The following is a 19,987-nucleotide window of genomic DNA, read 5'->3' on the forward strand; positions in this document are numbered from 1 at the left end:
CTTAATGTCACCCAGATTATAACTATGTTATATTATACATGCAAACCACTGCGAGGGTCAAGATTGTTGTCGTAAAAATTTGAAGGATACCAACAAGTTTTTCGGTACCCATGACCCTATTTTACCACGCAAATGACAGCTTTTAACCTTAAAAAAGAGAAAAATTATCAAAATTGTCTAATTTTAATAATAGTACCTAGCAAATTATTAATTTTCTCATTTTGTCCGTAAAATGTTAGTGAGATTTTAACCGTTATTAACCTAATCGATATACTGTAACTTTCAAGCTTTGAACTTATACTGACATAAAAACAGACTGAAATACCATTTTTTAAATCCTAAGATCAACCACTCGAGGAGAATGTTTATATAACAGAAAGAGGGCAACGAAAAAAGGGGGTAGCAAATTACATACTAAGAATCCACTAAAATATGTTCTATCTTGCCTTAATTAATCTTTATCAAACACAATAAAAATCCTTTTGAATTAATTTTCTAAGGAATAAATTAAACTGCCTATCAAGGTTGTCTTCAAGTAAGGTTTTTTATTTCATGGTTCTAAACCATCAACTTCTAAGGCGTCACTTGATGACGTCATATAAGAAAAACAATGTGTTATTTTGCGCATGCGTGTCGATTTGGATAAAATGCGGGACCTTTCGATTTCATAGAAAACGCTGTGTGTATGCGAATGAATGAAAATAAAGATACTTAAATTACGAGGTACAAAACGAAGGTATTAGATAGAGGAGAGGAGTAGAGGTGTGTATACACATAAGAAAATACGGAACAATATTGGAGCAATTTTACAGATGAAACAATGACAATGTTTTTACTGAGAGTTTTTATTATTTATATTTTAATTGACGAATTCACATATGGTTGGCTCTTTTGGTGTACAAAACAAGATTGCGAAGTTGATAGCTGGACTGCATGGTCTGGCTGTTCAGCTTCATGCGGAGATGGCGGGCAACAGAAGCGTAAGCGGTTCGTGACTCAAGAAAAAAAATGTGACGACGGGAAAAAATGCCCGGAATTAAAAGAGACTCGACCGTGCAATCAAAAATGCTGTCCTGTAAATTGTCTTTACGGTGGTTGGGGAGCATGGGGCTCTTGCCGAGGGTGTGGTGTAAACGGTATCCAAACTTCTAGTCGAAATATCAGTAAAGTACAAGAATGTGGTGGCTATTGTAATGGCCCGTTTACACGAACAAAACTTTGTGATACAGGGATGTAAGTATAGACTTTAAATAGAAAGATATATACGGAAATCTTAGGATAAGCTGTCGTAGATGCACTAAGGGCTTACTATGCTGTGTTAGACGTGATATACTATTTGGTATAGAGTAGCATAGCAGAAAAGAGGATCAGAAAAGAAGATCTCGAGATGTAGAAGTAAGATCTTGAGTAAACAGATGATAATAGTTTGAGGGTTTGACGAGAATGTTGTAAGAAATACTTTTTATTTCTACAGGTGCAGTAACACGGCATTTCGCCACCATTGTAGCTTTCTATTGTCAGAAATATGGTCAAAAATAGTCAATTTCATGACATAGAGCAATGTTTCAAACATACATGGCAACACGAGACTAAATCATATTGTTGCGGTTAAAGACAGAAAAATATAAGAGAAAATAAAGTGTTGAAACGTTTCTGAAGTAACCTTACTCCTGGGTTTTGTTTCTTTTTAATCAGCATTGAAAAAACTATTGTCGATTTCAAGAGGCAACCCATCTCAGAATATACAGTATGAGAAATCGTACGAGAGAAATCATCACTGAATCAATTTTATTTTGCAATACCTTCAAAGAATTCTTTCCATCGGCCTAAAAGAGGTCAAATTTATTAAACCTCCCAGGATGTATGCAACGTGCTCATTAATGAAAAAGTTTTATAGATTAAGATTCTGATTATGTGCAAATACATCATTTTAAAGCAAATCTCTATCATCTTTGCTGAAGAGCATAAAAAACGACGATGAAAAATTCACAGTTGTTCTGACTTCCTGTAGATTTGACTTAAAAAGCCAAACATGCAAGCCAACTGAAAAGTCGCCGTTAAAAATGTAAAAAGGGATAAAACTAAAAGTATTCCTTTCTTTGACCTATCACGGAATATCGTTCAAAAAGAAGTTTCAACGTTCCAAAATATGAGTATCCCCTGACTTATCGGGTTTATTTTCACCATAGATGCTGTCCTGTGAATTGTGCCGTCACTTCGTGGGGATCGTGGGGTGCGTGCAATGCGCAATGTGAGAAACAAGGCACGCAAGCACGATCACGAAGAATCGCAACAAATCCAACTTGTAACGGACAAGCATGTCCAACTTTGACATCAACAAAACCGTGCGTTGGTGGTTGTTGTGCGAGAGATTGTACTTTTAGTTCCTGGACAAGTTGGAGCAAATGCTCAGCTGCTCAAGGTATATAGAGTACTGTGAATTGATTATTGAGGGTAATGAGTGATGATTTTCATTAACTTTCTACTTTATTAGAACAATAGCCAAATTCTGGAACTTAGCATTGCGAGGGGACTGCAACTAGGTGATGCAATTCTTATCGGAAATTTTTGGTTATTTTCTCCCTGTTAAATCTAGTCTTTTAAGAAACTCTTTCCAGTTCATTACTAGGGAAATGTGGGGGACTGGGAAGGATTTATGGAGTGCTCTCTCTTTGGCGTGTCATCACATCCCCTTTTCCTTCCTCTTTGTGAAAAGACATATATGATGTGGTGCGAGAATACTTAAGGATGAACCAAAAGAGAGAGGCCTCTCAATGATTATGTTTTAACGAACGATTGCAACATTACGCAATGTTACCAAATCTCAGATTTCAATTCGAAATGAAAATAGTCTACCTCATTGGCTTCATACGCTAATGAGAAATAGTAACTAAACAAAAGTACACCGCAAAAAGTAAAACAAACCTCAAATGTAGACGACAAAAATCCATTTTTAAACATGGTTTTGTAAATATTAGGAGAACTTATCATTTGTTTATTTTTTTCTGATTTTTTAGGCGTTTGTACTACAAACGGAGGATCACAAAGTCGTGCACGGTCTATTGTTAAAAGAGCGACGTGTGGGGGAAAATGTGGTTCCACTAGTGACACAAAAAGATGCACTGTTCAACCAATCACATGCAAGGTATATACGTCATCATTATACGTGTTGATCAAATTTTATTTTTACACAAGGTCATCAAAGACATAGTAAAGAACACACACGAGCTTTATAATTTTTAAACAAATGAAAGTCGAACCCAATGCTCTCAGGAAAGGATAGATCGATTTTAAACATTGAATATGACCCTTGCAACTATCAACAGGATAGCGTATCATAACTTTTTAGCATTAAAATCAATCCCCTGAATCTAGTACTCTGTATCGCCAAACTCTGTGAATTCTAATGCCGGTAGATATCTTTCCTATAAAAGAGGGAAAGATGAATTGAAATATTGTTATATTCCGATGCATGATAAGATCTAATATATTCATGGTATGCACCATTGCAAATTCTTCTGACATTACATCACGGACCCATGATTGGTTGTAAGTGACGTAAAATCAGTTAATACGTCACTTACAACCAATCAGCTGTTGGGGATGTGGAAGACATTGCAATGGTGCATATTATGAATTGGGGAATCAAACGATTCCTGAGCGAAAGTGAGAAACTGAGAAGGGTCTCCCAAGCTTTACAAGTTACATAACACTTTGAGAGAATACAGAGTGTCTGGTTGTCACAGAACTTGGTGGGAGAGGAGAGACAAGGGAGAAACAAGGGATGACATGTCACACAAAAAATGACACCATCTTTTGTTTGTTTTGTCGCTAAACTGCGAAAAATCAAAAAGTACAAAAAAATGCCATCATTGGTAATGCAATAAAAATCTTACGATGTTTGTTGGTATTAGGCAACAAAAAAATTATTTTTTTTAAGAACATAAAGTATACAGTATTTCAAGATCAACACTAAAAACAAAGATAAAAAAGAAGGGGTATGTCTTCCGAATGAATTCAATTCAGCTTAATGGTAAACTACCAATGACCCAATTGGATGATCTGTTTGGTTACTAAAGCTGAATCGACCCCAGAATTCCTGTTTGTTTCTTATAAAGAATCCATTTGATGCATACGTAAGCATTTCCTTTTAACATGCAATCTTTTAAAGGACGAATCAAGTTACAATTTTTGATGATTGATGATTTTTTTACTTCTCAAGTCCTTAAACTTGGCAACTTGCTGTTGTATTTCGCAATCATTATAGTCATTACATTTGATTCGCTCAAAAAAGAGGAAAATTCAATAGAATGATGCGTTGTTGATCTTACCAACCGAGTGTTATTATCTAAAAGAGGCATGATTTTTATATACAAATTTACCCAGAGTTCATACCACCCACCTTAAAGACTTAAATGAAACAAAATTTGAGGAACTCGATATCAAGGACTCGAAGTTACTGTGAAATCTGATTCTTTGCAAGCCTGCAGAAAACAAAAAGAGTAGATTTCAGGTATCAAATTAAAAGCAGAAAAATGAAAATTTGATCCTATAGAATGTCAAAAAATTAACTGGAATGAAAATCCAAAAAATACTCTGTCACAGATACACAGTTGAATGTAACCCAATATTTTGATTGTTTCTACTTGACCCCCGGGTTTCCCTTTCGTCTGCAGGATATCATTCCACTTAAACATCAAAAGTGATAAGTCGACTTTCGGATGCCACACAGAAGGCAAATAAATCGTTTGATATTGCATACAGTGTATCAGTCCCATAATTGAATCTTAGTCAAATTTCTGTCTGAAATTAAACTAAAAGACTGAATGGGGAAGTTTTGCTCGCGCACATAGAAGAATTTTTCGTGTCTGAAATTTTAAAACTTCTTTAAAAGAGGATACTAGTACGTGGTATAAAAAATTCCAATCCTGAACGACAACGTTCAACGTTCATTCCTCAACAACAACTCAGTAAGATAATCGATTTTTGAGTTGTTTTTATTAAGTCTTTTCCACTTTTTCCTATTCTGTACCACAGTGTATCTTACGTTTATCGCTTCATAGGGCTAGGTCGCGATATATGTGTGTCTGAAAATGTCGTTGTTTTTCACGTCTAATGGAATAAACTGACGTACGGCAAGAGAAGATCGTCATGTATGAGAACGGCAATCTCTCTCTCAATACGAAAATTTCATACTATCATACTACAGTCAGTAAAACATAATGGGATAATGCCCTTCCACAAGCTACGATTATGTTACGTTATTGTATAACATTGGATATAGAAAACTCAGTGATAACCCGTGGCTGAATTTCTAATGGGGCAAAGCGTGGCGAGCTGTGGCAAAACTTCATACATCGAGCATAACTCAACAATATACCAATGGCTGAATTTCTTGGGGCAAAGTGTGGCGAGCTGTGGCAACATTTCATATATTGAACACAGCGATATCCTCAAAGCTGAATTTTTTTGGGGCAAACGGGGCAAAGTGTGGCGAGCTGTGGCAAAACTTCATATCATAGAGAATACAACGATGTTCCCATGGCTGAATTTCTTGGGGCACATGGGGCAAAGCGTGGCGAGCTGTGGCAACATTTCATGTATAGTGAACATAGCGATATCCTCATAGTTGAATTTCTTGGGGCAAATGGGGCAAAGCGTGGCGAGCTGTGGCAACATTTCATACGTCGAGCATAACTCAACGATATACCGATGGCTGAATTTCTTGGGGCAAATGGGGCAAAGTGTGGCGAGCTGTGGCAACATTTCATATAGTGAACACAGTGATATGCTCATAGCTGAATTTCTTGGGGCAAATGGGGCAAAGCGTGGCGAGTTGTGGCAACATTTCATATAGTGAACACAGCGATATCCTCATAGCTGAATTTGTTGGGGCAAATGGGGCAAAGTGTGGCAAGTTGTGGCAACATTTCATATAGTGAACACAGTGATATGCTCATAGCTGAATTTCTTGGGGCAAATGGGGCAAAGCGTGGCGAGCTGTGGCAACATTTCATATAGTGAACACAGTGATATGCTCATGGCTGAATTTCTTGGGGCAAACGGGGCAAAGCGTGGCGAGATGTGGCAACATTTCATGTATAGTTAACATAGCGATATCCTAATAGTTGAATTTCTTGGGGCAAATGGGGCAAAGCGAGGCGTGCTGTGGCAACATTTCATATTGAACATACTCAACGATATACCAATGGCTGAATTTCTTGGGGCAAATGGGGCAAAGTGTGGCAAGCTGTGGCAAAACATCATATTATAGAGATTGCAACGATGTTCCCTTGGCTGAATTTCTTGGGGCACATGGGGCAAAGCATGGGGATCTGTGGCAACATTTCATATAGTGAACATAGCGATATCCTCATAGCTGGATGTACAGCAGGAGTTGATGATTCTGATGAATGTGCATCAGGAGTTGGTGATTCTGGTGAATGGTAGCAGTAGTTGGTGGTTCTGGTGAATGTGCAGCAGTAGTTGATGTTCTGGTGAATGTGTAGTAGGAGTTGGTGGTTGTAGTGAATATGATAGTGGAGTTGATGGTTCTGGTGAATATAATGCTGTTGTTTATGGATCTGGTAATTGCAATGTTGAAGTTGGTGGTTCTGGTGAATGTGATGGTGGAGTTGATTGTTATGGTAAATATGCTGCAGAAGTTGATTGTTCTGGTAAATATGCTGCAGGAGTTGATGGTTCTTGTGAATGTGTAGCAGGAGTTGTTGATTCTGGTGAATGTGCAGCAGGAGTTGGTGATTCTGGAAAATGTGGAGCAAGAGTTGGTGATTCTGGTGAATATGCAGCAAGAGTTGGTGATTCTGTAAACTGTACAGCAGGAGGGGATGATTTGGGTGAACATGCAGCAGGAGTTGGGGATTCTGGTAAATGTGCAGCAGGTGTTGGTGATTCTGGTGAATGTGCAGTAGGAGTTGGTGATTCTGGTGAATGTGTAGCAGTAGTTGGTGGTTCTGTTGAATGTGCAGCAGGAGTTGATAATTCTGGTGAATGTGTAGTAGGAGTTGGTGGCTCTGGTGAATATGATAGTGGAGTTGATGGTTCTGGTGAATATAATGCTGTTGTTGATGGATCTGGTAATTGCAATGTTGAAGTTAATGGTTATGGTGAATGTGATGGTGGAGTTGATTGTTCTATTGAATGTACAGTACATCGGGGTTGATTGTTCTGGTGAATGTGCTGCAGAAGTTGATTGTTCTGGTAAATATGTTGCAGGAGTTGATGGTTCTGGTGAATGTGTAGCAGGAGTTGTTGATTCTAGTGAATGTGCAACAGGAGTTGGTGATTCTGGAAAATGTGGAGCAAGAGTTGGTGATTCTGGTGAATATGCAGCAAGAGTTGGTGATTCTGGTTAATGTACAGCAGGAGTTGCTGATTCTGGTAAATAGGCAGCAGAAGTTGGTAATTCTGGCGAATGCAATGGTGGAGTTGAATGTTCTGGCGAATGCAATGGTGGATTTTATGGTTCTGGTGAACTTGCAACAGTAGTTGGTGATTCTGTAAACTTTACATCAGGAGGTTATGATTCTGGTGAACATGCAGCAGGAGTTGGGGATTCTGGTAAATGTGCAGCAGGTGTTGGTGATTTTGTGGTTCTGGTGAATAAGATGATGGTTTTGATGGTTCTCGTGAATGTGATGATGGATTTGATGGTTCTCGTTATGTGACGATGAAGTTGATGGTTCTGGTGAATGTGATGATGGAGTTGATGATTCTGGTGAATTTGATGATGGCATTGATGGTTCTGGTGAGTTTGATGGTGGCATTGATGGTTCTGGTGAATGTGCTGTAAGGGTTGAGGTTCTGGTGAATTTGCAGCAGAAGTTAATATTCTGATTAATTGGTATTGAGATGTTATTCATGGATGTAATGACAACAGAGTTATGGTGAATCTGATCTTTTTTGCTAGTTAATGAACGTTTCAACGTTCAAATCTTTTGTCATTGTAATTAAACATCTAATCAAAACACTGTAGTCGGCTGAAAGAATGTTTTAAATGAAATCGAATGATGCTATTAAGCGCAAGCTAATGCAAAACATTGAACAGTAATTATAGTCGTTATGTAATCTCAATTAGAGCTCATATAATATAGATGGTTTCAAATTAAGCGCTAATTAACTAGCAAAAAAGATCAGATTCACCATACCTGTATTGTCATTACATTCATGAATAACATCTCAATAACAATTTATCAGAATATTAACTCCTACAGCACACTCACCAGAATCATCAATTGCACCATCACTTTCACTAGAACCATCAATTCCACCATTGCATTCAGCAGAATTACCAACTGCTGTTGCACATTAACCAGAACAATCAATTCCTACTGTACATTCAACAGAACCACCAGAATCACCAACTCCACCATTGCATTGACCAGATCAATCAACAATAGCATTATATTCACCAGAATCATCAACTACTGCTGCACATTCTCAAGAGCCATCAGCTCCACCAATGCATTCACCAGAATTACCAACTCCTCCTGCACATTCACCAGAATCATCAACTCCACTATCACATTCACCAGAACCGCCAACTCCTGATGCCCATTCACCAGAAACATCAACTCCTGCTGCACATTTTCCAGAATCACCAACTCCTGCTGTACAATCACCAGAACAATCAACTCCTACTGCACATTCACCAGAATCACCAACACCTGCTGCACATTTACCAGAATCCCCAACTCCTGCTGCATGTTCACCCAAATCATCAACTCCACTATCATATTCACCAGAACCACTAACTCCTACTACACATTCACCAGAACCACCAACTACTGCTGCACATTCACCACATTCACCACAAGCAACAACTCCTGATGCACATTCATCAGAATCATCAACTCCTGATGTACATTCAGCTATGAAGATATCGCGATGTTCACTATACATGAAATGTTGCCACAGCTCGCCACGGTTTGCCCCATGTGCCCCAAGAAATTCAGCCATGGGAACATCGTTGTACTCTCTATAATATGAAGTTTTGCCACAGCTTGCCACACTTTGCCCCGTTTGCCCCAACAAATTCAGCCATGAGCATATCACTGTGTTCACTATGAGGATATCGCTGTGTTCACTCTAAATGAAATGTTGCCACAGCTTGCCACGCTTTGTCCCGTTTGCCCCAAGAAATTCAGCCATGAGCATATCACTGTGTTCACTATATGAAATGTCGCCACAGCTCGCCACACTTTGCCCCGTTTGCCCCAACAAATTCAGCCATTGGTATATCGTTGAGTATGTTCAATATGAAATGTTGCCACAGCTCGCCACGCTTTGCCCCATTTGCCCCAAGAAATTCAGCCATGAGCATATCACTGTGTTCACTATATGAAATGTCGCCACAGCCCGCCACACTTTGCCCCATTTGCCCCAAGAAATTCAGCCATTGGTATATCGTTGAGTTATGCTCGACGTATGAAATGTTGCCACAGCTCGCCACGCTTTGCCCCATTTGCCCCAAGAAATTCAGCCATTGGTATATCGTTGAGTTATGCTCGACGTATGAAATGTTGCCACAGCTCGCCACGCTTTGCCCCATTTGCCCCAACAAATTCAGCCAATGGTATATCGTTGAGTATGTTCAATATGAAATGTCGCCACAGCCCGCCACACTTTGCCCCATTTGCCCCAAGAAATTCAGCCATTGGTATATCGTTGAGTTATGCTCGACGTATGAAATGTTGCCACAGCTCGCCACGCTTTGCCCCATTTGCCCCAAAAAATTCAGCCATTGGTATATCGTTGAGTTATGTTCAATGTATGAAATGTTGCCACAGCTCGCCACGCTTTGCCCCATTTGCCCCAAGAAATTCAGCCATTGTATATCGTTGAGTTATGCTCGACGTATGAAATGTTGCCACAGCTCGCCACACTTTGCCCCGTTTGCCCCAACAAATTCAGCCATTGGTATATCGTTGAGTATGTTAAATGTATGAAATGTTGCCACAGCTCGCCACGCTTTGCCCCATTTGCCCCAAGAATTTCAGCCATTGGTATATCGTTGAGTTATGCTCGACGTATGAAATGTTGCCACAGCTCGCCACGCTTTGCCCCATTTGCCCCAAGAAATTCAGCTATTGGTATATTCTTGAGTTATGTTCAATGTATGAAATGTTGCCACAGCTCGCCACGCTTTGCCCCATTTGCCCCAAGAAATTCAGCCATTGGTATATCGTTGAGTTATGCTCGACGTATGAAATGTTGCCACAGCTCGCCACGCTTTGCCCCATTTGCCCCAAGAAATTCAGCTATTGGTATATTCTTGAGTTATGTTCAATGTATGAAATGTAGCCACAGCTCGCCACGCTTTGCCCCATTTGCCCCAAGAAATTCAGCCATTGGTATATCGTTGAGTTATGCTCGACGTATGAAATGTTGCCACAGCTCGCCACGCTTTGCCCCATTTGCCCCAAGAAATTCAGCCATGTGGTATCACTGTTTTCTCTGCATGAAATGTTACCACAGCTCGCCACGCTTCGCCCCGTTTGCCCCAAAAAATTCAGCCACGGGTTATCACTGAGTTTTCTATATCTATTGTTATACAATAACGTAACATAATCGTAGCTTGTGGAAGAGCATTATCCTATTATGTTTTACTGAAATTTTCGTAATGAGAGAGAGATTGCCGTTCTCATACATGACGATCTTCTCTTGCCGTACGTCATTTTATTCCATTAGACGTGAAAAGCAACGACATTTTCAGACACACATATATCGCGACCTAGCCCTTCATAGTACACTCTGTGCGCATTGTCTGTTTGATAAAAAACTCCCGTGCGGAGACCTCTGTGATGAAATATGATTTATAAATAGCAACACTTCTCACATCGTCTCCCCTCTCTCACCAACACTCCATCGCAGTAGTCGGTTTGAAAAATCTCAAATGAGAAAAGAAAATGATTACAGACCCTTTACGGCAATAAATTTCAAAATTAGCCGTAGATATTGGAAGTGTGTACAGACAAACCTTTTCTAAACAAATAGTACTGTTTATATCAAAACTGTCTAATAGTCCTGATACAAACACGCAATCAAACTTCCAAGCAAACAAAATATTTTATCTTTCCCACTTTCAGCTTTCTTCATGGGGTAGTTGGAGTTCATGTCGAGCTAACAATGGAAGATGCGGCCAAGGATCGCGCACGCGCACTCGAAACGTTGTGACGTCACCAGTTTGCAGCGCAGCGTGCGGAAAGACATCGGAACAAGGGAGTTGTATGCATAGTTGTTGTCCGGTGAATTGTGTTTATAACTCATGGGGATCGTGGACCGGCTGTTCCAACCAATGCGGTCAAGGTTTGTGATTTATTTGACGACATATTTTTGCTTTATATTGGGACGAGCTGGAGTTTCTATAAGATACTTCACTAATTGGTGATTTGAAGTAATAGAGATGACGCGTTCTTTAGAAAAACTAACAAAACTTATTTATAACAGGTTAACGACCAACCAAATCGAATAAGATCTTGTAAAAACTCCAGCTTGTCCCTTTATATGGACAAAAAATTTTCTTAATCACGACTCTCATTTTGTTATAAATGGATAACTGATCCATTTTATGGGTGGCAGGTATCGCCTTTTTTCCATAACTTTTGCATCAATAGTACAATAGATGGGAAAAGTATGATTGTGGATAATAGATGTAAATGCAACGACCTTTTTAGCCTTTAAAAAATAGTGAACCTCATATTTCCAATCAAAATTCAGCAAAGCAAAAGGTTACCGATCGCGGAAAAGGGCCTAAATTCTCTCAGATCTATAGCTTGGTACAATGTGCTTCCATTTTAAATTAACTTCAATCTCACATTTAAGGAATGCAACAACGAACACGCACTATCAAATCGCAAGCATCATGCAACGGTGTCGCATGCCAAGATTCACAAAAGAAATCTACCAAAATGTGTACACAATATATTGATGTTGATTGTCTCTTGTCCACGTGGTCCGCTTGGTCCCAATGCACGAATGGCTGTGGAAAAGGTAATGATTGCTCCACAAAAACAAGGGAGTAAAGATCAAACTTCTGTGAGATAAAGCTGCTATAGGACTTATATAGGTACTATAGCTTATAGCACTCCGCATCATAAAGCAGGGTTCAAACGACTCTCTACTATTCGATACGCTCCATTATTCGGTAATGTGGAAAATCACCATCAACAAGAAACTTTTCTATACTACACTCTAATACTCGTAAAGTATCAGGAATAGATTGAGCCTTCTCTGTCTTCCTTTAGATAGCTATAGATAAGCGAGTCTCTGACGCTCCCTCAACTGGAGTGTTAAAACGACTTTTAACAACAAAATACAGGTAGAAAAATGAACCTTACATGTGCAATAAAATATTTCTTTCCATCCCAGGCACACAAAGACGGACAAGAAAAGTGACGAGACCAAACAAGTGCCGTGGTCAGAAGTGTGGTACGTTGACGGAACAAAAAACGTGTTACAGTTACAGAGAACGAACAAATTGTGTGGTAAGATGCCCTTCCATTTCCATATCTGGAAAAAAGTAATGCCGAGTCTGAAAGTGTACTTTTCACACGGTTTATGTACCCAATAAATTCGGTCGTAAAAGGACAAAAACAGCCGAAATGTCTTTGAAAATTGGTTGATACAGTAAGCTTTCTCTAATTTGACGTTCTACTATTCGATACGTTCCATCGTTGGATAATATTGAAAGTCATCGTCAACGAGAATCTCTTATAAACGACCTTCAATCATTCGATATTCTCCCTTATCCAATTCTCCTTGAATATCGAATTACAGGACGTCAACTGTATTTCTGTTTTCAAATAGGTGTCACAATGGTCAGCCTTTGGTCAATGTAGTGAGAAGTGTGGCCAAGGTGTCAAATATCGACAACGTTCTATCGCAACCAACGCCGCTTGTGGCGGTAACGCATGTCCGGCGCTAAGAGTAAGTGAAATGTTATAATATTCTTGCCTGTTTATAAGTGCGGTTGAGTAAGATTAACATTAAATTTAGTCTTAATCTCACTGCATCTGAATAGTTGTATATCCTGGTGTGTTCAGAGAAGGGACTTGGTGTAGTTTACTTATTTTCTAAGAATTTCATGTCGTCCACTATAGGAGGACAAAAGCCTGACGGTAACGATAGTATTAATAATAGCAACAAAAGTCAGCAGCTTTCCCACTCTAAGTGCAACTTAATATGAACACGATAGGCTACAATATTGACAATGATGACCAATTTATCAGAGGGTACACTTATGCTGACCATTAGAGAGAGGTTGAAATAGATCCGAAAATTACATAATACAACCATGTGATCCTTTCCTATTCGCATTGAAAAACTAAGGACAGTATCATTTATTTATAGCTTTCAGGAGAAAAATAGCATGTGAGGAAACGAGAAATGCAATCCCCAAGCAAAAAATATCGAATCATCGATCACCTTTTTCTGATATCCCAAATTGTAAATGCCCTGTGATCAAATATATGGATCGTCATGTAAAGAGCATATAAAACGAAGTCTTTTCTTTCACCAGGAATCTTCCACCTGTGGACAAACGAACGGTGGTTGCCAACAAGTTTGCAGTAATGGAATCTGTTCATGCCGTGCTGGATACATTAAAAGTGGAACCAAGAATTGTATTGCTAAAGATTGTGGAAACCCAACATTACAATACTGCCCACCAGGTAATCTCTAAGCTGATGAGCAAAGTGAAAGAATTTAGTTTCATTGTGGATTGACTTTAAGCTCAACAAAAATCATTAAATCATAAGCTTTGTCTCTGAGTTTGTAGCATACCCTGTGGTTTTAAGATTTTAAGAATCTAACGATTCCTTGGAGAAAAACTGTCGCGTCCTTCCTCAACATATCAAAACATTGTATCTTGTAGGCACCAAAAGCCGAGGATCGTGCGTCTACCCAACTATCAACTGTGGTTGGATAGGAACGAAATTCCCAGCCAAATGTCCATTGAGTTGTTCAACTGGCTTCACACTTCAAGGGGAAAATAAATTGTATTGCGAATCCAATGGAAGATGGAAAGCGTCACAGAGTTATTGTAAACGAGACAATGAACCTCCTACTGATGTGAGCAGCTCAAAATATTTTCGAAATCTCTGAAGACAAATGTAAACCAGAAAAGCAATTAACTCCCATACCCCTTGATCAACATTAATTATGAAAATCTAGGATTCTCTTCGCAGTGACTCTTGTCAAACTTGTTTATGAATCTCTTACACTATAAAGGAAAACTAGGGTTTGTAAACCATTAAAGTGATTCATAACCACTACAGTAATTATCGAATCATCGACAGATACATTAAAACCGAAAAACAGTAGTCTCGACTACTACATTCCAGCGACAAATTTAGAGCTGGAAAAGCTCATAAACACGCACACTCCCGAGATTCAATTCAAGGATATTGTCTACAATTCTACAATAATCATTATTCTTGTAGATTTTATTGAGTGGAAGCCGATCAGTTCCGGAGAACACAGCTGCAGGATATGTTGTTGGTCAACTGAGTACTGTGGATATCAACAAAGATAAATTCACGTATAAATTGATCAGTGATGGAGGATGTAATTGTTTCTCGATTGCTAATAATGCGTTGAAAACATTGAGAATGTTTAATTACGAAGCGACTCAAAACAAGTAAGTTTGGACATTGAAAGGATAACAGTCAAATCTCTCTAATTCGAATCTCTATTATTTTTTCTGTAGTTCGAACTAAAATATTTGTTCCCTCAGCTAAAAAGTGGTTTAAATTACTCTCTGTTATTCGAATCCGGATCCGGATCTTTCCAGACCTTTCCAGACCTTTCCAGTTTATTTCAGTGACTAAGCACAAACGACATAACAAAGATCAGAATCGAAAAATAATTCTTACTTTACATTTTCAGGTTCCAAGTGACAATCCAGACTATCGATAACGGATTACCTCATTTGAATTTCACCAAATCTTTCCTCATCTCCATTACTGACGTCAACGAAAAACCTTCTGATATCTTGGTAAGTGAATTTCAATTTTTGAGAAAGTTTAGTGGCCTTTCTCCTGAGGTTTCGGGTTCAATCCTTGAGAAAGTTTTGTCGTTAGTGGTTAGTGACCAATCTATATAAAAGAAATGCAGAAAAACTAGTGCACGGTGCAAGTCATTTCTAATTGTTGGGATTTCAAATAATTTCAATCATTGTTTAAACCAAATATTAGGCTTTCTCAATTCTGTAATAAAAATACATCCCTTTGTGGTAGCCATGCGAACTGAACCATCCTTGTAGATCATGATCGTTTTCAATAACAATCTCTTTTCACTTAGCTTTCACACAAGTTCATCGACGAGAACAGTGATACAGACACCGTTGTGGGAACTTTATCAACAGTTGACCAAGACAAACGTCAGACATACAAATACACAATACTTGATAGTGGAAGTGTTTATGATCAGCTGTTCAAAATCAAAGGAAACCAAATCTTGGTAAGACAAATTGAATCAACCACAGTAACATCTTTACGGATTGGTATAAAGTATCTCAGTAAAAGATATTTAGCTTGTGCTATTTCAAGAGGCCTCTAAGTGGATTGTTATTCCTTATCATGGACGCTTAATCATTTAGACCAAGACCTTGTAATATATCTACTATTCGGTGTTGGGAGATGATTTTTATGTAATGAATTTCCAGTTGATCAATTTTCTATTTTAATAGCAAATGACATGTTACTTCTTTAGACTGCCAAAAGTAACAAGAACTGCATCCAAGGCCAACGACCAGATAAATGTTTCATTAATTTTGAGAAACAACAACGTTTCAATATCATGGTCAACTCTATGGATACTGGCAATCCACCGATGGATGTTGATAAACAAATTGTCATCCAAGTTCGTGATAAAAATGATCCGCCCTACAACCTGACCATCACATCCTCAGATGTCAAAGAAAACGCACCATCCGGAACTTACATCGGAACAATGCAGACATCCGAAGAAGACGCCGGACAAGTCATTTCCTATTCACTTTTAGATGATGACCAAGGCAATTTTAGAATCGATTCATTAGGCAAAGTGTACAAAACGAAGCCATCAGACTACGAAGCTAAAGTTGCTCATTTGATCACAGTACAAGCAATGGACAATGGAAGCCCCCGAATGAAGGTAATTACAATCTACCGTTAGTTTGATTTAGACAAAAAGCATTTCTTTGTAACTGTTACTGGCTCGATTATTTTTGTTTGCTGGTGACTGTCGAAACAGTTATGCTCTATTTAATCAGAAATTCGTAAACAGACAGGCAATCAATAAGAAGCAATATGTATAGTAAAATCAATATAACCCTTCCCTTTCTAGGCATCAAAACAATTTACCATCAACGTCATAGATATTAATGAGCCACCTGTCAAAGTTTATTTGAACGAAAAAACTGGAACAAAAGTCATTAATGATTCTCTAATCATTCCTGAAGATATGTCCACCAGAGCTGTAGTTGCTGACATTGTTGCCCTAGATGGTGATTCAGTGAAATCGGTCACCATTCAACTTGATAATTCAAACATGTTTGAGATCACACAAACAACAGCATCATGTACACCAGCTCCCGGTGGTCAAGCATCCAGCGCTAAGAGCAAATGTACAACATCCATTCGTTTGAAGAAAGGATTGAACTTTGAAGTTACCGATGAGTATGATTTGAATGTTCGAGTGATTGACCGAGGTCATAGTGTGGTGTACAAGTTCAAAGTGCAAGTCAATGATACTAATGACCAGCCCACTGATATCGGTATTAATGGTAAGAGGATCAAATCAAATCAAATATAATTAATTTTGACTCTTTTTGAACTTCTTAATACCCTCCATAAGGTTAGTAGAGTTTCGTTCAATTTAAGTTGAAAACATATGTTGAAATAGACTCGATTTCATTCGAATGGCGCAAAATTTTCGTCCAATAATTATATTGTTCTCTCTTTGTGATTACTGAAGGTATACTCACGAGCAAATAATATTAATAGAATTCCTTTCCTCCATTGCAAAAGGTTCTTATGCAAAACAAAATTCATAGTGGCAGATTCTCATGAGAAATATTTCAATCTTTCAACAGGGAAAAAATCAGTGGATGTCCTTGAAAACATGATGGGCATTAGGTGTGGTAAACTACAAACAACGGATGAAGATGTTGACCAAACGTTCACATACACAATCACATCCAATGATTTCAACTTGTTTGAAATCCAAGGAGAATATCTGGTCCTTAAAACATACTCAAAACTTGACTACGAAACAAAGAATCAATACCAGCTGACCATTTCATCCTCAGACAGTGGAACACCTTCAAAAACGGTTGCCAAGCAACTCACAATAAACGTCATCAATGATAACGACCCAATCACCAAAGTTACTTTGACTAGATACACGGTAACCGAGAATTCTTCACCAAACACAGTCATTGCTAATATCATCATTGAAGATCAAGATTCGAACACCAAGAACCAGTGGAACCATCGTTGCGTTAGCAACGGTGGCTACCTTGACAACAAGAAAAATCAAATCATTGTTTCGAATGATCGCAAAATCAATTATGAACTGGTGAAAACGTTTAAGTATACTTTGACATGCATAGATGGTAATTTGCAAAGTAATTGGACTTTTGATATGAATGTTCAAGATGTCAATGAAGCCCCTTACGCAATCAGGTACGTTGCCAATGGAAGGTCACTGGATCTACCCATAATTGCTTATAACTAATGTTTTGAGTAAAAGCGAACATTTAGAATTTAAGAGAAAACACTTTTTACTCCCTAACGTTTAGTAAGTAAGTAAGTTTGTGATTGCAGTCGAGGGCGACTGGAAGGCTCCCTTTTCTCTAGCTGTCTATCGAAAGGTAGGAGAGGGCGCCACTCCTTTTCATGGATTTCTCCACTCACCCTTAATCCGTCTCTTTAATTGCTGAGTATCAAGCAGAGAGGCATCAAGTACCACTTTGGGAATCTTTGGTATGACCCGGCTGGGGATCGAACCCACAACGTTGTGCACCGAAGCTGGATGCTCTACCTTCATGCTAACGTTTTACAAGTTTTCATTATCAGGTTATGCTTATAAAATCAAACATTCAAATTCAAATCCTTATTCGTTTGAGAAACCACTAAACACTAAAATCATTTATTTCATTGTTCTAGACTTTCAAACAACATAATTAAGGAGAACCAACCAGCACAAACATTGATTGGTCGATTATCCACACAAGATCCAGACAACATTCGCCAACAACGTCAAACCTTCACATACGCACTACAAAATTATCAACAACGTTTCCAAATTAAGGGTGATCTCTTATACGCTAAGACATCTTTCGATTATGAAAATGAGAAATATTTTGACGTCAGTTTTGAAGTAAAGGATTCTGGGTCACCTGTGATGTCATTCTCGGAAACGCTGACAATTTCAATTGAAGATGTTAATGATAAACCAACAGATATTATTGTGAGTAATTTCAACTGATATTTTTTAGCTTCGATCCAAGGAGTTCTTTTCACGACTCATCATCAAAATGAAAAATATAAGCAACCTGATTGGCTAAAAACGCACACATGAATGCTGAATTTCATATTGTACCGTACAAATACAAGATTGCGTTCAAAAAGGGGTCTGGTAAGCGAGAGATCGCATTTTGAACTTTCTTGTTGTATATTTTACTGAATTTTATTCCCAGAAATGTTTTCGTTTTCCTCTCAAATCATAAAAAAGTTGTCAAAATTGTATCTAGAAAAAGTCATGGAAACAAATATTTAAAAAATTAAATTGATTATTCTTAGTTAAGAAACTTAATTTCTTATTCATGTCCTCTTTTCATAACTTTTAGCTTTCGAATAACAAAGTGAACGAGAATAGTGCTCAATACACCAACATTGGTAATTTGACCACCATTGATTCCGACCAAGGACAATCGTATGTTTACAGGTTAATTGATTCGGCTGGAGGAAGATTTGAATTGGAAAATAATGTTCTCAGGGTAAGTTAGAGAGACTTAAAAATTGAGAGTTAACAATTTAACACTGCCTGTATCTGGATTTCACCCGAGTCCCTAAGTCACCTGAGATCAATTTTGAGAAGATTGAAAGTAATTTCTTCTTTACTATTCCTAAATTTAAAAGGGATCCAACACAATTTTACTTCCGGTACCTAGCTAGTTGACAACGGTGTTTCAGAATTTATTTAACGTAGTATGGACATAACATGGACACTTTTTTTTAATTAACATCTCTTTTATCACCATTGTAAGCTACGGTATATATCATGTATAGACAGTATACATGACACTGTTTAAACGTTTTGTGTCATCTAGCTTCAAGTTCTTGTTCACATTTCAGGTTGCTCAAGACAACAAAGATTGCTTATCGACAGGAGGTTCATTCTGTTCGTTAAACTATGAAGCATCGTCAAGTCATCAAATCACATTGATCACCACAGATAATGGCAATCCATCACAAAGCCTGACCAAGACTTTCACCATCTTCATCACAGATATCAATGATTCACCAAGAAGGATCAGAATCTCCAACTATACAGTGCGTGAAAACCAGCCCATTGATACATTAGTTGGAACATTAAGAGCAGAAGATGAGGATAGAAACCAGGTGTCGACTTTCACGCTAGTTGGTGGCGATACGAAACATTTCTACATCGATGGTCGAGCATTTTTAAAGATCAAAGCTAATCTATCGGATTATGAAGCTAAGAGTAAATACGAGTTGATGGTTCGTGTCACCGATAATGCAGCCATCCCAATGCAGGTAGATTTGACTTTGTTATATCTAAGTACTGCGGTTATAAGAGCAAAATAACGAAAATGAATGAACGAGTACAATTTACGATCTGAGACGATTTGGACAGATTTTGAGTATTCATCATCTTTTGATTTTATTCCATTTGTGTTTGATGATTGTCTTACAGTGCCATATTTACGATATTTATGACGTAATCTTTGACGCTGAAA

The 19,987-nt window shown here is 38.3% G+C and overlaps 1 protein-coding gene across 7 annotated transcripts in view; it reads left to right on the forward strand.

Moving 5' to 3' along the window:
• The window catches only part of LOC136823223 (protocadherin Fat 4-like), a 66,636-nt gene that overhangs the window by 32,374 nt on the left and 14,275 nt on the right, over nucleotides 1-19,987 (forward strand). For 6 of the 7 annotated variants that reach the window (XM_067079404.1, XM_067079403.1, XM_067079400.1 and 3 more), the window contains 17 exons: nucleotides 2,190-2,422; nucleotides 3,018-3,145; nucleotides 11,109-11,328; nucleotides 11,845-12,012; nucleotides 12,391-12,506; nucleotides 12,829-12,948; nucleotides 13,541-13,691; nucleotides 13,895-14,091; nucleotides 14,463-14,659; nucleotides 14,908-15,016; nucleotides 15,322-15,480; nucleotides 15,733-16,155; nucleotides 16,348-16,786; nucleotides 17,096-17,687; nucleotides 18,171-18,474; nucleotides 18,854-19,003; nucleotides 19,362-19,784. In XM_067079404.1, the coding sequence (XP_066935505.1) occupies nucleotides 2,190-2,422; nucleotides 3,018-3,145; nucleotides 11,109-11,328; nucleotides 11,845-12,012; nucleotides 12,391-12,506; nucleotides 12,829-12,948; nucleotides 13,541-13,691; nucleotides 13,895-14,091; nucleotides 14,463-14,659; nucleotides 14,908-15,016; nucleotides 15,322-15,480; nucleotides 15,733-16,155; nucleotides 16,348-16,786; nucleotides 17,096-17,687; nucleotides 18,171-18,474; nucleotides 18,854-19,003; nucleotides 19,362-19,784 (4,129 nt within the window). Of the gene's footprint in view, nucleotides 1-746; nucleotides 1,234-2,189; nucleotides 2,423-3,017; nucleotides 3,146-11,108; nucleotides 11,329-11,844; nucleotides 12,013-12,390; nucleotides 12,507-12,828; nucleotides 12,949-13,540; nucleotides 13,692-13,894; nucleotides 14,092-14,462; nucleotides 14,660-14,907; nucleotides 15,017-15,321; nucleotides 15,481-15,732; nucleotides 16,156-16,347; nucleotides 16,787-17,095; nucleotides 17,688-18,170; nucleotides 18,475-18,853; nucleotides 19,004-19,361; nucleotides 19,785-19,987 lie in introns of those variants that run through there. The other variant, XM_067079399.1, reaches the window with a different exon arrangement.

The sequence above is a fragment of the Clytia hemisphaerica genome, unplaced genomic scaffold, assembly GCF_902728285.1.
Source record: "Clytia hemisphaerica strain Z4C2 unplaced genomic scaffold, Clytia hemisphaerica genome assembly, whole genome shotgun sequence".
Classification (NCBI taxonomy): domain Eukaryota; kingdom Metazoa; phylum Cnidaria; class Hydrozoa; order Leptothecata; family Clytiidae; genus Clytia; species Clytia hemisphaerica.